Source organism: Castanea sativa, chromosome 1 (assembly GCF_040712315.1).
Source record: "Castanea sativa cultivar Marrone di Chiusa Pesio chromosome 1, ASM4071231v1".
NCBI lineage: Eukaryota > Viridiplantae > Streptophyta > Magnoliopsida > Fagales > Fagaceae > Castanea > Castanea sativa.
Window position 1 is genome coordinate 84,618,891 of NC_134013.1, and position 19,821 is coordinate 84,638,711.

Here is a 19,821-nt window from a genome sequence, read left to right on the forward strand (position 1 = left end):
TTACATCCATGGTTTTAAAAACCAAACCGACAGCCAAACCCTTTTTTTAAAATTTTCGGTTCAACCTAGTTTTTGACCGGTTTTAGGGGTTTTTATCGGACCAGATTGGACTGGCTCTCGATTCTTGGTTGAACTAATCGAACCAGCCAATTTGGTTTGATTTTTAAAACAATTACATCTTATTTATGGTAAAAACAAAAATTAAAATTAAAAAGAGCCAATGTATGGTGTTTGCCTTGTCATAAAATGTGTACAAGGTAAATGTTGTTGCTCTCACAAGTGCAAAATTAAATATCTCAAATTTGGCAAAGTATAGATGATTGTCCAATTAAATATAATGTAAGAAAGTATGCAAAATCCAGAAAACATTAGAGGAAAATAAAGTCCTGAATTATCTTGCAAATTACAATTTCCATTTGGGAATGAAAATGGTGATAGTAATGCATCACAATTAAAGAATTGTGGACACTCCATACAAAAATATCGTGAAATTAAGCTGAAAATTTTAAAACCTTAATAAGTTAAAAGATTGAAATAATAGTTAATCTTACTATAAGTAGGGGTTTTAAAGTTGAATTTATGAAGAGATAAGATTCAACAATGCAAGGTGAAAATATCACAAATATTTTATGAAAATGTGAATTGTCATATGAAATTAAAACAATGTATTGCTAGAAGTGTTAGCAATGAAATGAGAATTGTCGTCACTAAACACAAAAGCTTATACCGACAAAGAACATGTCATTGCCAAAACCAAATCATTTCAACTGATGTTTCATTTTTTCATTAAAATTCGAAATCTTGTTGCAAATAGCATGCACTCTTGTAAAACATATGGTAACTCACCAAAGACTAAGTGGGATAGGCTTGACGATTTTCACTATACTTGCTCCAAATGAGACACAATTTTCTCACCCAATTAATCAAATGGAGCTAATGAGCCTTGTATGAGGTTTTAAATTAATTAAACTCAACTTGAGTTCAAACATTAGTACGTCGTTTTAGACTAAGTTCAAAGCTCTCTAGTTTAAAACCATAAAATTTTAATTATATATATATATATATATATATTTTTTTTTTGACCAAGTCTAAAATAAAGAAAAAAAAATCATAAAAACTTGGAACATAGCAAAGTTAATTTAAAAGATACACGGCATTTATAAATATTACTGATCAATGTCGTCGCTAAATGATTATCGACAATGACTATTATTGTCACTAAAAATTAAGTTATCACCACTAATATCTTCTGGTGAATTTTTTTTCATTCCATCGTATTTATTAACAACAATCTATTAGTGATAGCAATTAGTTGTCACCAATATGATATTTACTTATTAGCGATGAGGAGCCAAAGTTCTTGTAATGTGAAAATATGGAAAAATAAAAGATAAGACAAAATACAACTATGTAAATGCAAGTGAAGGGAGGAGAATGCTATTTAGGCAAATCACTTAATCATTCATCATCGAGAGGCATATTTGTGAGAAACAATGCATCATAATGACAGAACAAAATAGAGTATACAAGATATATAGTTTTGGAAGTTTGGGAGATTCAGAATTGTGCATAAACTATAAAAATAAGGGAATTCTATCTTGAACAAGTTAGAGAGTACATGAATTCAAGGGTGGATCTACAGGCAAGGGTAGTAGTATAAAATAAGTCAAATTTCAGTAGCAATATATACTTGAAGCAATTAAGGATTTTTTGTTATGTGATTGCGTTAGAAACTTAGAATACAAGGTTAGAATATAGCTCAATAGCATATAAGGTACTCAGATCCAAAATTGATGGTTAACTTAAAAAATAAAAAATAAAAATCACACAAAAAGGTGAGGTTAGCAGAAATTATTGATTTATAACAATTCGTCTTGACAAATTTCAATTGAGTTTTCTAATTATACACATGCATATGATCATGTCACAACACTAATTGTTTTTCTTTCTAAAAACCAAATTTAATAATAATAATAATAATCTAACGTATCAACAAGTCACCACTGTCAAAGAAAAAGAAGAAAAAAACTTCTAATAATGCTTAGAACCATTATTAAAATTCCAAAAAACTACTATTGTAAGTTGTGTTAGTGATTTCAAAAACCTTTATTATAGATCTTTTCCAATGGTGACAACAAAATACTTGAATTATTTTGAGAAAGCTACTTCCAGGGCCACTAGAGAAAATGTCAATAATTGACTAATTTGTGTGTGAGGGCCAACTCAAAAAAAATTTCTTGAAATAACAAAAAGAGATGAAGGGGGTGCTTATATTTAAAAGTCATGTAATAATAATAGAGGGAAAAAAAAACTATGTATTTATTCTTCTATACTACACAAGTGACACATGTATTCCGCTCATGCATGTGTGACATGTGAAATTCACCAACACCAAGCCCTCATGCATGTGTGACATGTGGAAGTCTACTGGCTCCTTTTATATGTAATATATGGTTCTTACTATAAGGGAGAAAAAAAAAACTATTTATATTGTTATCCAATAAATGTGCTGGAGGTTACATTTCTAAAATCGCATATGAACGAAATCATAAGGAGTGCTTATATTTACTCTCTCTTTCTGTCATTATCCAATAAAGAAACCATCGCTTACATCTCTGAAACAATGCTAAGCGAAATTGTAAGCGTTGCTTATGTTTACTCTCTCTTTCGGTTGAGTGTACAAGTCTTGCCCATTCAATGCTCGTTGGCAACTAAATAATTTCTTGATTTTCCCTCTTTTAATTTAGATTAATTTCTCTTTATGATTTTGTTCCTTTTTTTTCTTTCTTTTTAATTCATTTTTCATTTGTTTAGAGATTATAACCTTTGTTTTGTTACTTTTTCTATAAATGATAGTTGTTTAAATTCACATGCAACCCATTATCACCGAGCTCTAATGTTTGGTAAGTTCACATGCAAATCTTGGTGGCCACTTTAATTAAGCCATTTGGATCACTAAAACCAAACACACACACGCGCGCACACACACAAGTAACGCCTGTATCCCACTATCATCAAGCTATAGCTTATGCATGTGTACGTTACATGTGAAATTCACTGATACCAAGATCCCATGCATGTCTGGCATGTGGAAGTCCAATTGCTCTTTTATATGATTAATGTATGATTTTTTTTTTGAAATTTTTTTTTTTTTTATAGAGAATTTCAACCTATGACGTCCGCTCCTGATAATTGATCTTTGTTATTAGACCAAGACACCAATCAGTTTTTGGTGTAGGCGGGGATTGAACCTCAGATCTCTTATATAATCATAAGAGACTTTACCAACTGAGCTAACTGAAACCCACGTATTATTTGAATGTATGATTGTTATGATAAGGAAGAAAAGAACCGTCTCTTTATTGTTAACCAGTAAAGGTACCGGAGGTTACATTTCTAAAACCGCATTGAACGAAACTGTAAGAAGTACTTACATTTGCTCTCTCTTTCTGTCATTATCCAAAAAAGATACCAACAATTACGTCTCTAAAATCATGCTAAGCGAAACTGTAAGAGTTTCTTATTTACATTCATTTTTCTTGCCCTGGTAAGGAATTTCTGGATTTTTTTTTCTCATTTACATTCATTTTTCTTTATAATTTCATTAATATTTTTTTTTCTTTCTTTTTTATTCATTTTTCACTTTTTTGGAGTATATAATCTTTGTCTTATTATTGTTTTAATTAATAATAGTTAGATAAATTTACATTCAACCTATTATCACCAAGCTCTCGTGTTTGGTAAATTTACATGCACATCTCGGTGGCCACTCAAATGAAGCCACTTGGATCCCACTAAATCCTAACACACACACACACAAGTGACACATGTATCCCACTATCATCAAGTTATAGCTCATGCATGTGTGACATGCGGAAGTTCACAAGCCCCTTTTATGTGATTAATGTATGATTGTTATGATCAGGGAGAAAAAAACCCTCTTTCTATTGATATCCAATAAAGGTACCAAATGTTACATTTCCAAAAGCACATTGAACAAAATCGTATTAGATGCTTATGTTTACAATCTTTTTTTGTCATTATATATCCAATAAAGATATTAGCGGTTACATCTTTGAAACCGCGCTAAGCCAAATTTGTAAGAGTTGCTTATGTTTATTCCCTCTTTTGGACGAGCGTACAAATCTTGCCCATTCAATGCTTGTTGGCAAGTACATAATTTCTTGATTTTTTTCCCTTCTTTAGATTCTTTTTTTTATTATTTATGATCTCATTCTCTCTTTTGTTTGTTTCTTTTTGATTCATTAATTTTTCATTTGTTTGAAGGACATAACCTTTTTTTTGTTACTGTTTCAATAAATGATGGGTAAATTCATATGCAATTCTTTTTTCTTTTTTTTTTGAAAGTTCATATGCAATTCATTATCACCAAGCTCTCAAGTTTGGTAAATTCACATGTACAGCTTGGTGGCCACTCAAATTAAGCCATTTGGATCCCACTAAAACCTAACACAAACACAAACAAGTGACACATGTATCCCACCATCACCAAGCTCTAGCCTCTAGCTGATGCATGTGTGACATGCGGAAGTTCACTAGCCCCTTTTACATGATAAATGTATGATTGTTATGATAAAAGAAAAAAAAAATTATCTTCCTATTGTTATCTAATATAGGTATTTATATTTACTTTCTCTTTCTGTCGTTATCCAATAAAGATACCAACGATTATATTTCTGAAATAGTGTTAAGCGAAATTGTAAGAGTTCAATAATTGATGTAGTGTGTATGTTCATTTTTTAAAATTATGAGTAATTTTTCTAACCATTTCTATAAAATCAAAACAAGCACAAAAAGCAACGCGCACACACAACCGTATTAGTATTGGTTTTAAAAGTTTATATTTTCCTACCCATCATATTTATTTATATTATTATAAAAATTCTTAATTTGTAACTCCCATAAATATCTTTCAATAATAATAATAATCCAATATATTAACAAGCTACCACTATCACATAAAAAGAAATGACTTCTAATAATGTTAAAATGAATTTCAAATTTTGAAAAACTAATATTGTAAGTTGTGCTAATGATTTCAAAAACCTTCATTATGTATCTTTCCCATGGTGACTACAAAAACTTAATTTATTTCAAAGAAATCTACATCAAGGGTCACTGGAAAATGTCAACAATTGACTAGAATTTTGCGGGAGAGCTTGAAAATTCATTGGCCTATTTTATAGGCCCAAAAACCTCTTGAATAACAAAAAGAGGCCAAGGGCTCTTATATTTAAAAAACTTATGTTGAGGTCCAAAATATGATAAGAATCCAACCCATGAAGACAAGGAAGCCTAACCCATAGAGACAAAAACGAGGGTCGTCGGCCTTAATAAGAGGAAGCCTAGCCTATAAAAATAAGAAGGACATGACGGCCCAAAGATCCAATGAATAAAGAAAATCAAAGAGGCTTGGGAAGGGAGAGGACCCAAGCTTAGGCTACTAACGGGTCCTCTATTCCCAAGAAGTGGGTCCCTTAAAGAAGTCTGAAAGATGTTGAGTAGGACGTGGACAACTTACAAGATAGTCTAGGAACAAACCATGCCCATTTTGAAAATGAAAGAAACTGTGGGAAGTCTTGTTAAAGTCAAGTTCCTTTAAGGTAGAAAGAAGTGATAGGGACAAGTGATGGTTTCAAGATCAAGATCTGGTGAAGGAACCAAGGGACCTCAGGCAAGGCAGAGAACATGGAGTAAGAGGAAGGACGGTCAGAGGATTTTTAAGTCCACCATTAGCAAGAATGAATCCACCCCATTTTTAGAAAAGGCCAAACCAAGAAAAGTCAATATCAAATTCCTAGGATTTTGAAATGTCCCTTTAAAGCATTGGAAGAAGATCATGCAACATTGATATAAAAGGATAATCTGAATTTGTCCCAAGAAATGAGGTTCCATGAGTAGAAAGTCAGTGAATGAATTTTCAAATACAAGTTCCCAAGAGAGCAAAATAAGAAGAAATAAGGAAAAAACCAACCACCAACTTTTCAAGCAAAGGAAACTAGCTATTGTATCCAGAAGAACAAAGGGAAAGAACAGTAATTTTGAAGTCCTCCAAGAGTACTATAAAAGGGAGATAGAAGCAAGGAAGGCAGAGTGGGAGGCATTCTGACACACAAGACTAAGAGAGCAATACAAGAAGAAGGTTTTTAAGTTTTCTTGAGTTTTAAGTTGAGTTCATTAAGAGAAGAGAGGCATTATAGAAGGTCTTGTGTCTAGATATTTAAGGAGCCACTCAAATTCAAGGGACTCAAATTTCACAAGTCTTGAGAACCCAAAAGAAGGCTAGCCAAGTCCGTGATCTTTGAGGCCTATTAAGCCTTGTGAAGTATCCTCATAAGGGTGGGACCTAATGTACTCTAACACTTGACTTAATCAAATAAACATAACCTTCTTTGAGACATTCATAATCACCATTGTTTCTACTTTACATTGTGTATCTGTTGTTCCTTCATTTTGTTCATTTGTCTTGTACACATATTGGTTCATATAACGGCCTAAGTGGTTCGTGGTGAGCCAAACCCAGTCCACCCAACACCTACCCATCCCTTTTAGTGAACCAACACCCTGTATCAACACTAGGCCTGGGAACTATCGAAACTGGGACTCACAACTTATAAGGGAGAAAAAAGCTTTCCCCTTTTTTTGAATAACAAAAAGAGGCCAAGGGTGCTTCTATTTAAAAATCTTGTAAGGGAGGAAAAAAGCTCTCTTTTTGTTGTTATCTAATAAAGGTATCATCAATTAAATTTCTAAAATTGCGCTAAACAAAATCGTATGCGGTGCTTATAATTATGCTCCTTTTGTCATTATCAAATAAAGATACTAGCGGTTACATCTCTAAAACTATACTGAACAAAATCATAAGGGGTACTTATAATCTATCTATCTATATATATAACTAAAACTTTTGAAACTCTTACAATTTTTCACGTAAGCATAATATTATTTATATATATATATATATATATATATATATATATATATAACTAAAACCTCTGAAACTCCCACAATTTTTCACGTAAGCATAATATTTAAATAAAACTATCATTTCATTTAAATAAAATTAGTTTTGTTTAGTCCAAATTTAATAAGAAGTGAAATTCTATCTTTCTAACAAGTCTAATTTAAAGTCAAACTCATCATTATCATTAATATTTAAATAAAAAACCAAAACTTCTGAAATTCCCACAATTTTCCACGTCAGCACAATAATCAAATGAAATTATCATTTTATTTAATATAAAATTATTTTTATTTAGTCCAAACTTAACAATGAGTGAAAGTCTATCTCTCTAACAAATCCAATTTAAATTTAAACTCACCATTATCATTAATATTTAAATAAAATTATTTTTGTTTAGTCCAAATTTAACAAGGAGTGAAACTCTATCTCTCTAACAATTCCAATTTAAACTCAAACTCTTCATTATCATTTTTTTAAAATAAAGTTCTTTTTATTTTATCCAAACTTAACAAGGAGTGAAACTCTATCTCTCCAACAAATCCAACTTAAACTCAAACTCAAACTTAAATCGAAGTTTTTGACTTTTTGTTGACCTCTCCAGAACTTGCCACATCATTATTATTTTTTAAAACAAAATTATTTAAAAATTTTACACCTTATTATAATTTATTTTATTTTTTAATTTCTTCAATTAGATTGAAAATAAAAATAACAATTTAAAAATACAAACATAAATTGTATCAATCCAAAGTAGAGTTCTAAAGAACACAAATTTTCATAAAAAAAAAAAAACACCAACTAACCATGTATATATATTCTTCACTTAAAATAAGTCTAAGTAAAAATCAAATACCTTAAATTCTTGAACTCTACATTAATACCATGTATATATCAAACGTTTTGTTTAAACAAAACCAAATCAAAATCTAAATTGTATTATTAAATAGATTGAAGAGTTTTTTTTAAAAAAAAATTATGTATATATAATAATTGAACTCTTCGAATACTAAAAGATCATAATATATTAGAACTTTGGGAGACTAACTGCTTGGTGGAGCAATTATTGGCACTAGCATAGATGGCTCTCATTGGTTACTGCTTGATTGGTGAGGAAGAAAAAGAAATTGCATTATATATATATATATATATATATATATATATATATATATATATATATATATATAATTTTGATCTCAAGTCTCAACAACAAGCTATTATCCTAAGGTAAGGTTCAACCCACCAGTAGATTGTTTCATCTAAATAATTCCATTAGGTTTTAACTATTGACTTTTTGGTTAATTTTTTTATAACATTTGAAATTTTCTTTTTCGTTAATTATAGCAATGGACTATTCTTTTGAGGGTAGAATATCTTTCTTTTATATTGCTCTATGTGTAGTTACATATTTTTGTTTTGTTTATATTTTGTTTCAATAATTTGTAGGCACCAAATTTTCTAATTCTTTAGTTTCATTTGAATTTTTGGGTTTATTTTTTTTACATCATATGAAACCGTCTGGCATATTTCAACGACATCTTTTTCTTATATTTCTCTTTTGTGTGTAATGACTGTAGTCATATATTTTTCCTATTGTTTCAATAATTATGGGTTTGGAATCTTCTAATTTTTTAAAATTATTTTTTTGGCATTTTAGAAGTTTTAATATCTAAATTTTTGCGTTAATTTTAGCAATATCTAAACATGTTTGGTAGATTTCAACAACTATACAATGGGTAATTCTTTTGAAGATAACAAATATTTCTCTTATATTTCTCTATTGTGTGGCCATATTATATATATATATATATATATATATATATATATATATATTTTTTTTTTTTTTTTTTTTTTTTCAACAATTCTTAGGTAATGAATCTTCCGATTCTTGAATATTTTAAACTTTGACTTCTTCATCAAATTGTAACACAAATTCAAGTCAAATAGGAGCAATTTATGCAATTATATAGTTTCATAATCAATAAAGGTTTTCGTGCATTGCACAGGTTAACGGCTAGTTATTTTCTATTTGTGTTGTTATCCAATAATGATACCAACAGTTACATATTTGAAACATAACTAAATAAAATCATAAAGAGTGCCTATATATACTTTGCCCTTCTGTCGTGCGTATAAATCTTGTCCACTCAATGCCTGTTGACAAGTAAGGAGTTTTGTGATTCTTTTTTCTGTAGAATTTTTTTCTTTTTCTTTTTTTCTCTTTTAAAAAAAAAAAAATCATTTTCATTTGTTTGGACATTGGCTTTGGAGGACATAATCTCTGTTCTTTTTTTTAAGTATATAAAAACAAATTCTAACCATTTCTCAAAAATAAAAACTAAAACTAAAAGCCATGCACACTTACCATGCTAGTTTAGGCTTTGAAAGTTTATATTTCCCTACACCTGGTTAAGGTCCAAAAGGTGACAAGGAAGCCATGCACACTTACCGTGCACACCCAGTTGGATGTCTTATCAAAATCAAGTTTTCGGGAGGCAGAGAGAAGTGAAAAGGACAAGTGGTGGCCTTGAGGTTAGAACCTAGTGAAGGAACCGAGGGACCTCAATCAGGGCAAAGGACATGTAGCAAGGGGAAGGATGGTCAGAGGGTTTCCAAGCTCATCCATTGCAAGGAGGAATCTATGTCATTTCTAGGAAAAAGACCAAACCAAGAAGAGTCAACGTCAAGATTCTAGGACCTTTGAAACGTCCTTTTAAAACCTTGAGAAGAGAACCTTGACTGACACATAGGAAAGCCAACATAAATATTCAGATTCCTAGCAAAAAGCCATGAAGTACCAAGCAAATCAGGCATCAACTTTTTAACCCATGGTCCAAACCTATGGAATCTCAAATTGGTAGTAAGGGAGAAGTGGTTTGGTCGGTAAGGGAGTAATTTCTGGTGAAAGGAGAAACTTGTAGTTTTTCCCTTGGTTAGTGTATTTGCTTGGAATGCATGAACCAATGGCCTAACTCAGTTCCTCCGTTTGCATGTCATCTCCCCACAACTTCCTCTTAATTGTCCTTATCAGTCAAGCTATCATCCATTGCATTAAATATCTCACCCACTCCTTTGACTTTCCAAGAAGGCATCTTCCATTTGTAACTAAAGCCAGATACTTTTTGAATTAAATTACCAAACTAAGCTAACCCTCTGCCCAATGAAGTCCTTCAGATTTTTGTTAGAGGACATGGTTTACCCAGCAAACCAAGGACATCCTCGTATGGAGGAACAAGGCCATGTCCATTATAAAAGGAACACTAAAACATAACAAAAGGAGAGTTCTAAGAGGGAGAAAGAAAGAACAAAACAAAAGAGCCAAAATGAGGATTTCGTCCCATATCCTTCAAGATCTTCAAAAATATCACTTAGCCTCTAAAGAAACTCATACAAAAACATGCAAACATTAGATCTCACTCTCTACCACAAAATCTTCCTCGCCTGACTATCTTGGAAGGAGATGTCCAATTAATACAACTTGGATTTGAGTTCCAAATCCCACAAATCTTGTGCAAAAACACTAAGTCTGTGAGAATTGGGGCCAAGGATCTCTTAGCTGGCCCATTTTTTATGAAGTTTATTCATATATATGTATATGTTTTAGAATGCATATTCTAACCAGAAGGAACTAACAATCATCTAAGAATATTTGGATTATATAGTTGTTCTTATGCAGAACCTACAGAGATAAAGGGAAAAAACAAAATCAATTACACAATAAGTATGGAGAGAAATCTTGTCGCCTAAACCAATATTTCAGGTTCCCCAAATTAAAGGCCCTTTGGTTCAAGGAACCAGCATTTTGGGTTCCATGGATTAAAGACTTAATAGTTCAAGGAACCACGACTTTATGCTCTGGGAACCACAAGATCATGACTTGGGAACCATGACATCACACTTTAGGAACCACAACATTATGCTCAAGGAACCATGGTATATACTATCCTTGGGGAACTACCACAGAATATTAGAATAATACAGCACCAAAGTTCGGTAGAGGAATCACTACAACATCTTTTCCAAAAGAATCACCATGGAGGAACTACCGGGATCTCTTTCCTAAGGAACCAAGTGAAGAACATCTGGCACATAAAGTAGTTTGCACAATAAAAGATAAGCTTTAAATATTTTATTTTTAATCTCTTTTCTATTGTGAATATTATGAATTATTTTTTTTACTCATTTCATAAGAATAAAATGTCATTTTGTAACATTCAAATACTTACAATGATATTTTATTGCTTAGGAGAAAGCACTATTTTGCCTTGTGGAGTTCTATGTAACTTACGCATAGACCGATTCATATAATGACCCTAATAGGCTGCAAAAAATCGGACCCAGTTCACCCAACTTCTACTCCAACCTATTCTCAGAAACCCAAGTTCCCACATCAGCATTGGGTCTGGGAACTATCTAAAAAAAAGGGACTCACACACATTATATGTATTAACATTATTATAAATATCCTTAAAATGTAACTCCCATAGATATCTTGAAATGAACTTTTATTTTATTTGGGGGAGGTTGGGATTAAACTTGATTTTTTTAAATAAAAAAAAATACAAAATAGAGGGTTTTATCACTTTATGGTTTTGTATGTTTCGTTGTATAATATTTTTCAATGTAGATATGAATATTTGTTTTGCGGTATTTGATAATATTCATGAAAATGTTCTAGAAATCATTTTTTGGTGTTTGGCAGGACATAAAATATGAAAACTTTCTTTCATTGCGGATATACATATCCACAACCAAAACCCATTACAGATCGGTGGCAAAAAATCCCAGACAGCCATTACAGATCAACTACATCAGTAGATCGGCAAAGATCAAGAAGGGGGGATGAGAGTCTATGCGAGAAAAAGAGAAGAATGGGTATTTTGATCTGTGCAAGAAAGAGTGTGGAAAATGTTTTACAAAATAATTTCATAAAACAATTATACATTTGTGTTTTCTTGTTCAACCGATTTTTTTTTATTGTGGCCAAGGTTTTACAAGAAAATGTTGTCAGCTGTTATGGAAAAATAATATACTTTTGCCCAGTTCGCCAATTTCAGGTAGTGTCAATCTAAAAATAATAATTATCCGAGATCTATAGTTGATTTGCACTTGATGTTATTAGTTAGATCTAAACCTTAATCAGATTGTTAAAATTCTGGTGCGCAACTTTTGTGAAGTATGTTTTCTTGGTTACTATTATATTTTGTATTGGTACGGTTTTGGTCAATTAATTTTCTTTAAAGATGAGACATAAAATGACTCTAAGAGTCCGTTTGGATAGAACTTATTACTGAAAACTGAAAACTAAAAATACTGTATAAAAATAATTTTTTAATGAGTAAAAATTACTGTTCATCCCAAAAAGTACTGTTCATTGGCCTAAAATCACTGTTCATGGCCAATGAACAGTGACATATGCGCATGGAAAAAAAAAAAAAAGGGCTGGACGTGAACGTGCTGTGCTATCCAAACGCATTCTAAATAAACTGGGTTTTTTTTTTTTTCATACATATTTTTTTAGATAAACTTTAATAATAAAAAAACAAATAAGCTAACCAATTGCACACAAGGGACTGCATGTTTTTGGGCTTGTTCGGTGTTGAAGTGACGAAAACCAAAATAGTAGCATCCATGAAGCTTGAAAATAAAGGCACATGTGTAAGTTGAAGAGCACAAAGTTTTCCACATTAGTTGTAATGTAGGTAACGCGAAGCAATGCCAAGCTGTGCTACTCCATATGTGAAAGCTTGCCATATACTCATATCGCGCGATAGAAGAAAAGATGACTGATTTTCATAATGAATAGTAATAAAAAAAAATTCCATTAGTTCTAAAAGTTACAATTATTTAACTGAATTATGTAACATATATTTCTTGGAATTTATGTCCTGTTACAAATTTGGGTAGGTGAGATGTTATCAAAGGACCATAGATATGTAAACTCTAGGAGAAATTTTATAGCTCAACCGGTACTTTCTTCATCCTTCTTTTATAACAATGGGTAGGAGAGTGAAATGTTTAAAACCTGTTAGTTTTTTGTGTTAACTTATTAATAAATTTTTTTTTTTTTTTAAATCTAGATTTTCACAGCCGGACAATGAATCAGATTTTCTGTCAAGATCCTTATGCTACGATACATTCACGTGCTGTTGGATGCAAGTATTTCAGTGATATTTTGGGATTTCGCATCACTGAAATTTTATATATATTAAAAATGAATGTGATGTATAGTCCAAGACAAGCTAATGAACTTTGTCCCATTATAATAAAGATTATCGAAAATGGGCAGGCAATGATTTGCAAATCTCTCTCTCTCTCTCTCTTATCCATGAAAAGGAGTTAGAAGCGGTTAGTGTCCTCTCAAAGTTTCATTCATGATAAAGTGAGGAACCACATTTGAGTGGCAAGTAGACTCTCCTACCAAATCGAGCAAAGTAGGACTTTTATTACTAGTGTGAGGAGAGGCCTTAGTTTGGCTTATAGAGCAAGATAAATCAAACATATGGCCACCACCTTTGCTTATACCCCAAAGCACCCAACCATAACACTTAATTCTAGACAGAGTAATCAATTTTATTGCCAATGTAAAAGGATTTACATGCTTCTTAAACAAGAATACATTACAATGAGAGCTGAGGTGGTCTCACTTTTCAACTGAAACTTAATCATGCTGTTTTTGTCACTTAAATATTCTAAAGCTGACACTCCCACCTTTCATATATGGTTGACAAGAATCATAAAATCCAATAACTGAAACTCCTTGCACGAACTCAACTAAACTAAAAACCTGTCGGCCAATTCGCAATTGACAATGATCCCTTCTGCGCCTTCTAAAATACTCATAGGCCTCTCATTAGACTCAGATGACAGCAAAGAAGCTCTCTCATGGGCAATCAGAGTCCTAGCCCATCCAAGTGACACCATTGTTGCCATACACATTCTTGGTTAGTCTGTTTTAACTTTATGAAACTTAAATACCTGCGGCTTGTCAAGTTTGTTAGTCTTTCAAATTTCAAGTCAGTACCTCATAAATCACAATTTGAAAAGGGTTACTGAATTTATCTTTTTGCATTATTTTCCAGCTTAAGCACTTGTTGCATTTCATGCTTTCTTATAATTTGCTTATGGGAGTTTATTAGAGTGCATACCCTTTTCATGATTTTTGTCATCAAAAGAGTAGCATTAGCTCAAATTTAACTTACTTATGTTAATCAACAGTTGGTGATGAGAAGAAGAAGCATGAATTAGCAAAGAAAAAGCAATCAAAATTTCGCCAGGCTAAAGCCTATGTCATATCTGTTCTTGGAGAATTTGCCCAGACTTGCCAGTCTAAGCAGGTACTAGGCTTGGTGATATGTCAAAATTATATATGCCCTACTGAAAATATCACAAATACTCAGTATAATATATAAATTTAACAATGTTCCAAAATTTTAATAATTTCCTTCTAGAGTTAAAGGTACAATGCTCATTGATATTCCATTTTCAGGTAAATTTGGAAGCTAGAGTGGGTTTCAGCTCCAGTGTTGGAAAAGGTTTGATTGAGGAAGTGAAATCTAGTTCAGCTGACATTCTTCTTCTTCGTGGCTCAAGAAACAGTACAAATAGGTAAGAAATCTGGTTAGTTGTAAAAGCTTTAATTCCATTCCTATAGATAAGTCGTTGATAAACTTTCTTCTCTCTTTAATTTTCTTTCCTCAAGGTATTGCTTTAAGCATGCCCCAGATAGCTGTACATTGGTTTCAATTGGAAAATGTGGAAGAGCTCAACAATATCTAGATACAGATTCTCCAAATTCTGAAGGTACTTTTCAAAAAGACAAATCCAGGATAGAATATGAACTTCTTTAATAGAAAATCTTCTAATGTGTCATTTTTTGCAGAAAGTTGTCAATCGAACTTAAGGTGGTCGAAGGGGAATATTCATAGTGACAGGGCAGCCTCCCTTTATCAAAACCCTGTTTTCTTGGACAAGAAGAAAGAGAACCATTCACCAACAACTATACTAGATGAACTTAGGGGAGAATCTTACAGCACAGAAGATGATACTTCTAGCACTGGGGACACAAGCAACACGGAGTCTCCTCCCCTCACTTCCAAGTTTAAAATCCAATCCAAGACAAGGAAGCAGCAGCTGTCTCCGTGCAAACTTATTGCCTCATTCTTTGGTTCTCCATTAAGGAAAAGAAATGGTAGTTTATCCAACAAAGAAATGAAGCAGCCTTTAATTAAGTGCTTCAGCTTTGAGGAAATCTCCAATGCTACAAACAACTTCCACCAAGGTAATATTGAAAAGGCCTTAAAAGCTTTTGACGATATTAATTGTGGCAGTGTTAGTCTCAGCAACATTTCTTATGGCTGCAGCATAAGCTCTGGCTTTGACTGTTTGTTGTAGGGTAGTTGGGCAATAAAATAGGGACAAGTCACAATAGGAAAAGTGATTCAACTTTCAAGGGATAAAAATAGTAGTGTTTGTTGGCCGTGCATAATAAAATCATTGTGTTGGTAGTGGGACTGGTGAGTGACAAAAAAAATAAAGGAAAAGATACAAAGACAAAACTAGGTGAGTGATGGAAAAAAAAAAAAAAAAAGATAAAGACAAAGATACAAAGACAAAAGACAAAGATAAATTATATAATATAATAAATTGTCACACAAATTTATTAAAATAACAGTGATTCACTTGCACCTATTATTAACTCATAATCCTATAATTAGTACTTTGAAATTAGATAAATTTATAAATTGAAAAGCAGTGAGAAATATTAAATTTATAATTAAATGCATTGTGCATATTACTTAAATTCTAGTATTTTTCTTTACTTAGTAACATCAATTAGTCTATTTGTGAGATAATATATATAATTCTTATCTTATTCGTAAATCATGAGAAAATCAACTACAATTTTTTATTTTTTCAAAAGAAAGATTCAAATTCTTCGGAAGTCAATGTAGTATTGCCAACAACTAATGTTGCTATTCCAATTCTGAAAAATGCCGATGTTCCAATTCTAGAAAATATTCATTCCCCAATTCTGGAGAATATTGATGTTCCAATTCTAGAAAATGTGGATGCGTATTTGAAAAAAAAAATTTCACTTATTTCCGCCCCCAGCTTGAAATACTGGGTCCATCCATGTTTGACTCTATAAGTTCCTTTCAAGTTCTTGAGACAATTACTAGTATTTTGTGTCAATATTTTGTAGGAATATGCTAGTAATCTGTCATAGCAACAGATTGGCTAAATGTTTTTTCCTGTTTGTTTGCACCAAACATCAGATTATATAGTAGGCCAGGGCGGGTATTCAGAAGTATATAGAGGTGATCTTTCTGATGGAAAAACCATTGCAGTGAAGAGGTTGGCCAAGGACAACACGGATGCTAAAAAGGAGAAAGAGTTCCTCACAGAATTGGGTATAATTGGACATGTATCCCATCCTAATACAGCTGACTTGCTTGGGTGCTGTTTTGAAAATGGACTCTACCTAATTTTAAATTTCTCCCAAAATGGAAATTTGTCCACTGCATTGCATGGTAAGAAGGGCCTCTATTTCTCTTTTCAATTTCAGTACATGCACATTGTTTTGTTTTGAAAATACTACATTTTTTTTTCTTCTAAATAAGCACAGTATCATTACATTATATGCAAATACCTTCGAAAAAATCAGACAGATTTAAGGAGGAAGAAACGGATTCATTATATGAGAACAAATGCACTTCACCATTTTAGGACAGTTAGGGGAAATTCAATTAATTTTGCAAGGATTAACTGTTTGAACTATTACCAGGTAAAACATGCAAGTCACTTGAGTGGTCAATTAGATATAAGATTGTCATTGGAATTGCAAGGGGTCTGCATTATCTTCATAAATGTTGTAAGCATCGAATAATACATCGTGACATAAAGGCTTCAAATATCCTTCTTGGGCCAGATTATGAACCCCAGGTGAAGACACAAATCACTTACTGAAATTTTGTTGAATGATAATTTTCTTGACAGTTTTAGTTTAATCCCATAATTTTTTCTTGTGTAGATTACTGACTTTGGGCTTGCAAAGTGGCTTCCTAACAAATGGACTCACCATGCTGTGATTCCAATTGAGGGTACATTTGGGTACCTAGCACCAGAGTACTTCATGCATGGAATTGTGGATGAAAAGATTGATGTTTTTGCATTTGGGGTTCTTCTTTTGGAGATCATCACTGGGCGGAGGCCCGTGGATTCATTAAAGCAAAATATCCTCGTTTGGGTATGTAAACTGTCATCAATGTTTGTGATAGAGATATTATGGCCCAAGAAACCCAAACCTATTGTATGCTCTAGAAGTACATGAGCCTACAATAAATTTGAGAAATAATGTAAGGTTCATATATTAGAAAACCTTAGGTTAACCTGAGGCTAACCGTGGGTTTAGTTTAATTGTTGTACAAGTACATAAGCCTACAATAGGTTTGACCCTCTTAGGCATGATATCTCTAACGCTCTAAACAAATTTATCCAAGAACTATTTGCTAAAATGATTTTTTTATATGTAGGCCAAGCCTCTTATGGAGTCAGGAGACCTTGCCCAACTAGCTGATCCAAAAATGAAAGGCAAATATGATGTGGAACAGTTGCATAGAGTAGTGCTAACAGCTTCTTACTGTGTAAGACAATCCTCAGTATGGCGTCCATCAATGAGTGAGGTACATGTTTTGTGTCTTCTTTTAGATACAATGTTGAGTCCATTCATACAAGCAACACAATCTGATTATAAAACCATTGCTTGATTCCTTAGGTGTTGGAGCTTCTAACCAGTGGCCATGACTCTGGGGTTGCAAAGAGCTGGAGGATTCCCAAGTTTACCTCAGATGAGTTGGATGATTACTCCATGGTTTTTGGATATGATGTTCCATCAGATATTTCTCTGGAGGATTATTTATGAGCACATAGATCAATTTTGATTTCTCTTTTTTCCCATCTGATGATTTTGAGTTTCTTGTGAAAGGAGAATCATATAGTTTGACTAAGAAGTAAATCAAAAGCTGGCTGCTTATTTGTAACTTATGTATTTTGAAGTACTGGATTGGAGGTTAAGTAGAGTACAAAAGTTTCAAAGATTTCTTTCTTTCTTTGTTTTATATTGAGTCCTGTGTGATTCATGTGTTACAGTTTAGTATAATTTTTATTAAGCAAGAATGAAATTTATTTAGAGTTCTTCATACAATAATCAAATTATTATGTAATAGTATGCAGCTTTTTAGTTTTTACATGGCAAGTGTACTTTCATATCTGTATTTGGGATGTTCTAGAAGAATTGAAAGGCAATTCCTTTGATCCTTTTATATTGTTAGAATAATTGTTAAATGATTAAATACAATATTTTCAAATAGTTTAAATATTTGGGACACTTGGTAGTTGGTAATGTTAATGTACCACAGCCCACAAAAAAAAAAAAAAAAATTGTTAGAATGATATTTAAATAATTAAATTCTCAAATTTTCAACTTAAATTTTAAATTTATTAGGGTGAGTTCGGAAGCACAAAATGAGAAATGTCAGAATGATAGTTCAAAAATTAAATTCACAATTACTTATTAATAACTTAAATTTCAAATTAATAAAGTTAATTGGGCCCATAAGGGGGAATTTTTTTTAATTATTATTTAGAATCATATGCAAGGGAAGTTAAAATAAACATAAAATTCATCATTTTGAGCCGTTTTGGAAATACCGGGGTGAAATATTCCAATAGTTTCTACATATAGCTATTTTTCAAATCAATCATCTGTTACCACTGTTCCGATTTGGTTAATCCTCATATCCCTCTAAATTTGTTTGATTCCCAAATCAAACAAATTGATAAGAGTTAGCAAAGTTTGACTTTGTGGAGTTACCCAAAAAAGACTAGGACTTATCTGACTATTTTATTCCTTTCCTAACTCAACCCAATAGCAATATTTTAGGAAATGATAATGCTGGTGATGCTTCCTTTGCCTCCTATAATCATATGATTGAAGAGGTGAAATTTATTATTGATTCTTTTGTTGATTGTAATTTTTCTCATACTAGGATACAAGGAATTGTGTTGCTCATAAGTAACCTTACTAAATATGCCATACATGTTTGTGATTTTTCAATGTGGATGAAGAATGTTCCTCCACATCTTAATGCTGTAATTTTAGCTGACTTGACTACTGTTAATTAATAAAAGTTCCAGCTTTCTTCTCAGAAATTCATCATTTTCTTACTGGTTTTAAGGTTTTGGAACAAACCATAATTTATCATATAAATTGTGTTTGCCTCAGCGATCAACCGTAACCCTGAACAAAGACTTTTTTGATGTCTAGTGATCACCAACTCTAGATAGCATCGACAAGCTCAGTACTCAAACAGTGGTTTTAATAATATTAATTGGATTAGCATTGAGCTCAATTAATAGTTGGTGAGCGTGACTCTTTTTGAGCTTGCTCAAACCTTCACAGTCAAGTGCAGACATTTATGCCTGAAAGGGAAATTCCTGTAAGAAAAAATAAGAAGACATAATGATTAATTGGAGCTTGGTTTGACTTCTTCGATGGCCAATTTAACCACTTTGGAGAGAGAATCCTTTCACCAATCATTTTCAAGGCTAATGTCAAGGGTTTTTTAGACCATTTGGTTGATTTTACAGTAGAATTAATTAATTATAAATAATTTATCAGTTATGAATTCAAATTAATTTCTAGCTTAATTGCCACATATTAAATATGTCACCAATAAAGTAATAAAACAATAAGTTTAACAGAAAATACAACATATTAATATAAAACCTGGAGGGATTTAACCTATCAAATATCAATCCAAGGTAAATAGATTCAC

At 32.1% G+C, this 19,821-nt stretch overlaps 1 protein-coding gene across 1 annotated transcript; it reads left to right on the forward strand.

Annotated features, from left to right (window-relative positions):
* The first annotated feature begins 13,660 nt into the window (after positions 1-13,660).
* On the forward strand, positions 13,661-18,179 carry LOC142622268 (putative receptor-like serine/threonine-protein kinase At5g57670). The gene is made up of 10 exons (XM_075795715.1): positions 13,661-13,926; positions 14,201-14,319; positions 14,472-14,590; positions 14,685-14,785; positions 14,865-15,263; positions 16,261-16,515; positions 16,770-16,927; positions 17,016-17,231; positions 17,518-17,667; positions 17,760-18,179. The coding sequence occupies exons 1-10, from the start codon at positions 13,794-13,796 to the stop codon at positions 17,904-17,906; spliced, it is 1,797 nt and encodes a 598-aa protein (XP_075651830.1). The 5' UTR covers positions 13,661-13,793; the 3' UTR covers positions 17,907-18,179.
* Positions 18,180-19,821: the final 1,642 nt, after the last annotated feature.

Excerpts from the sequence above, each read along its gene's own strand:
- LOC142622268 (XM_075795715.1), top strand. The coding sequence starts at position 13,794 with ATGATCCCTTCTGCGCCTTCTAAAATACTCATAGGCCTCTCATTAGAC. Across the intron at positions 14,591-14,684 it reads TCAAGAAACAGTACAAATAG|GTATTGCTTTAAGCATGCCC; the intron begins GTAAGAAATCTG and ends TCTTTCCTCAAG. Across the intron at positions 17,232-17,517 it reads AGCAAAATATCCTCGTTTGG|GCCAAGCCTCTTATGGAGTC; the intron begins GTATGTAAACTG and ends TTTTATATGTAG.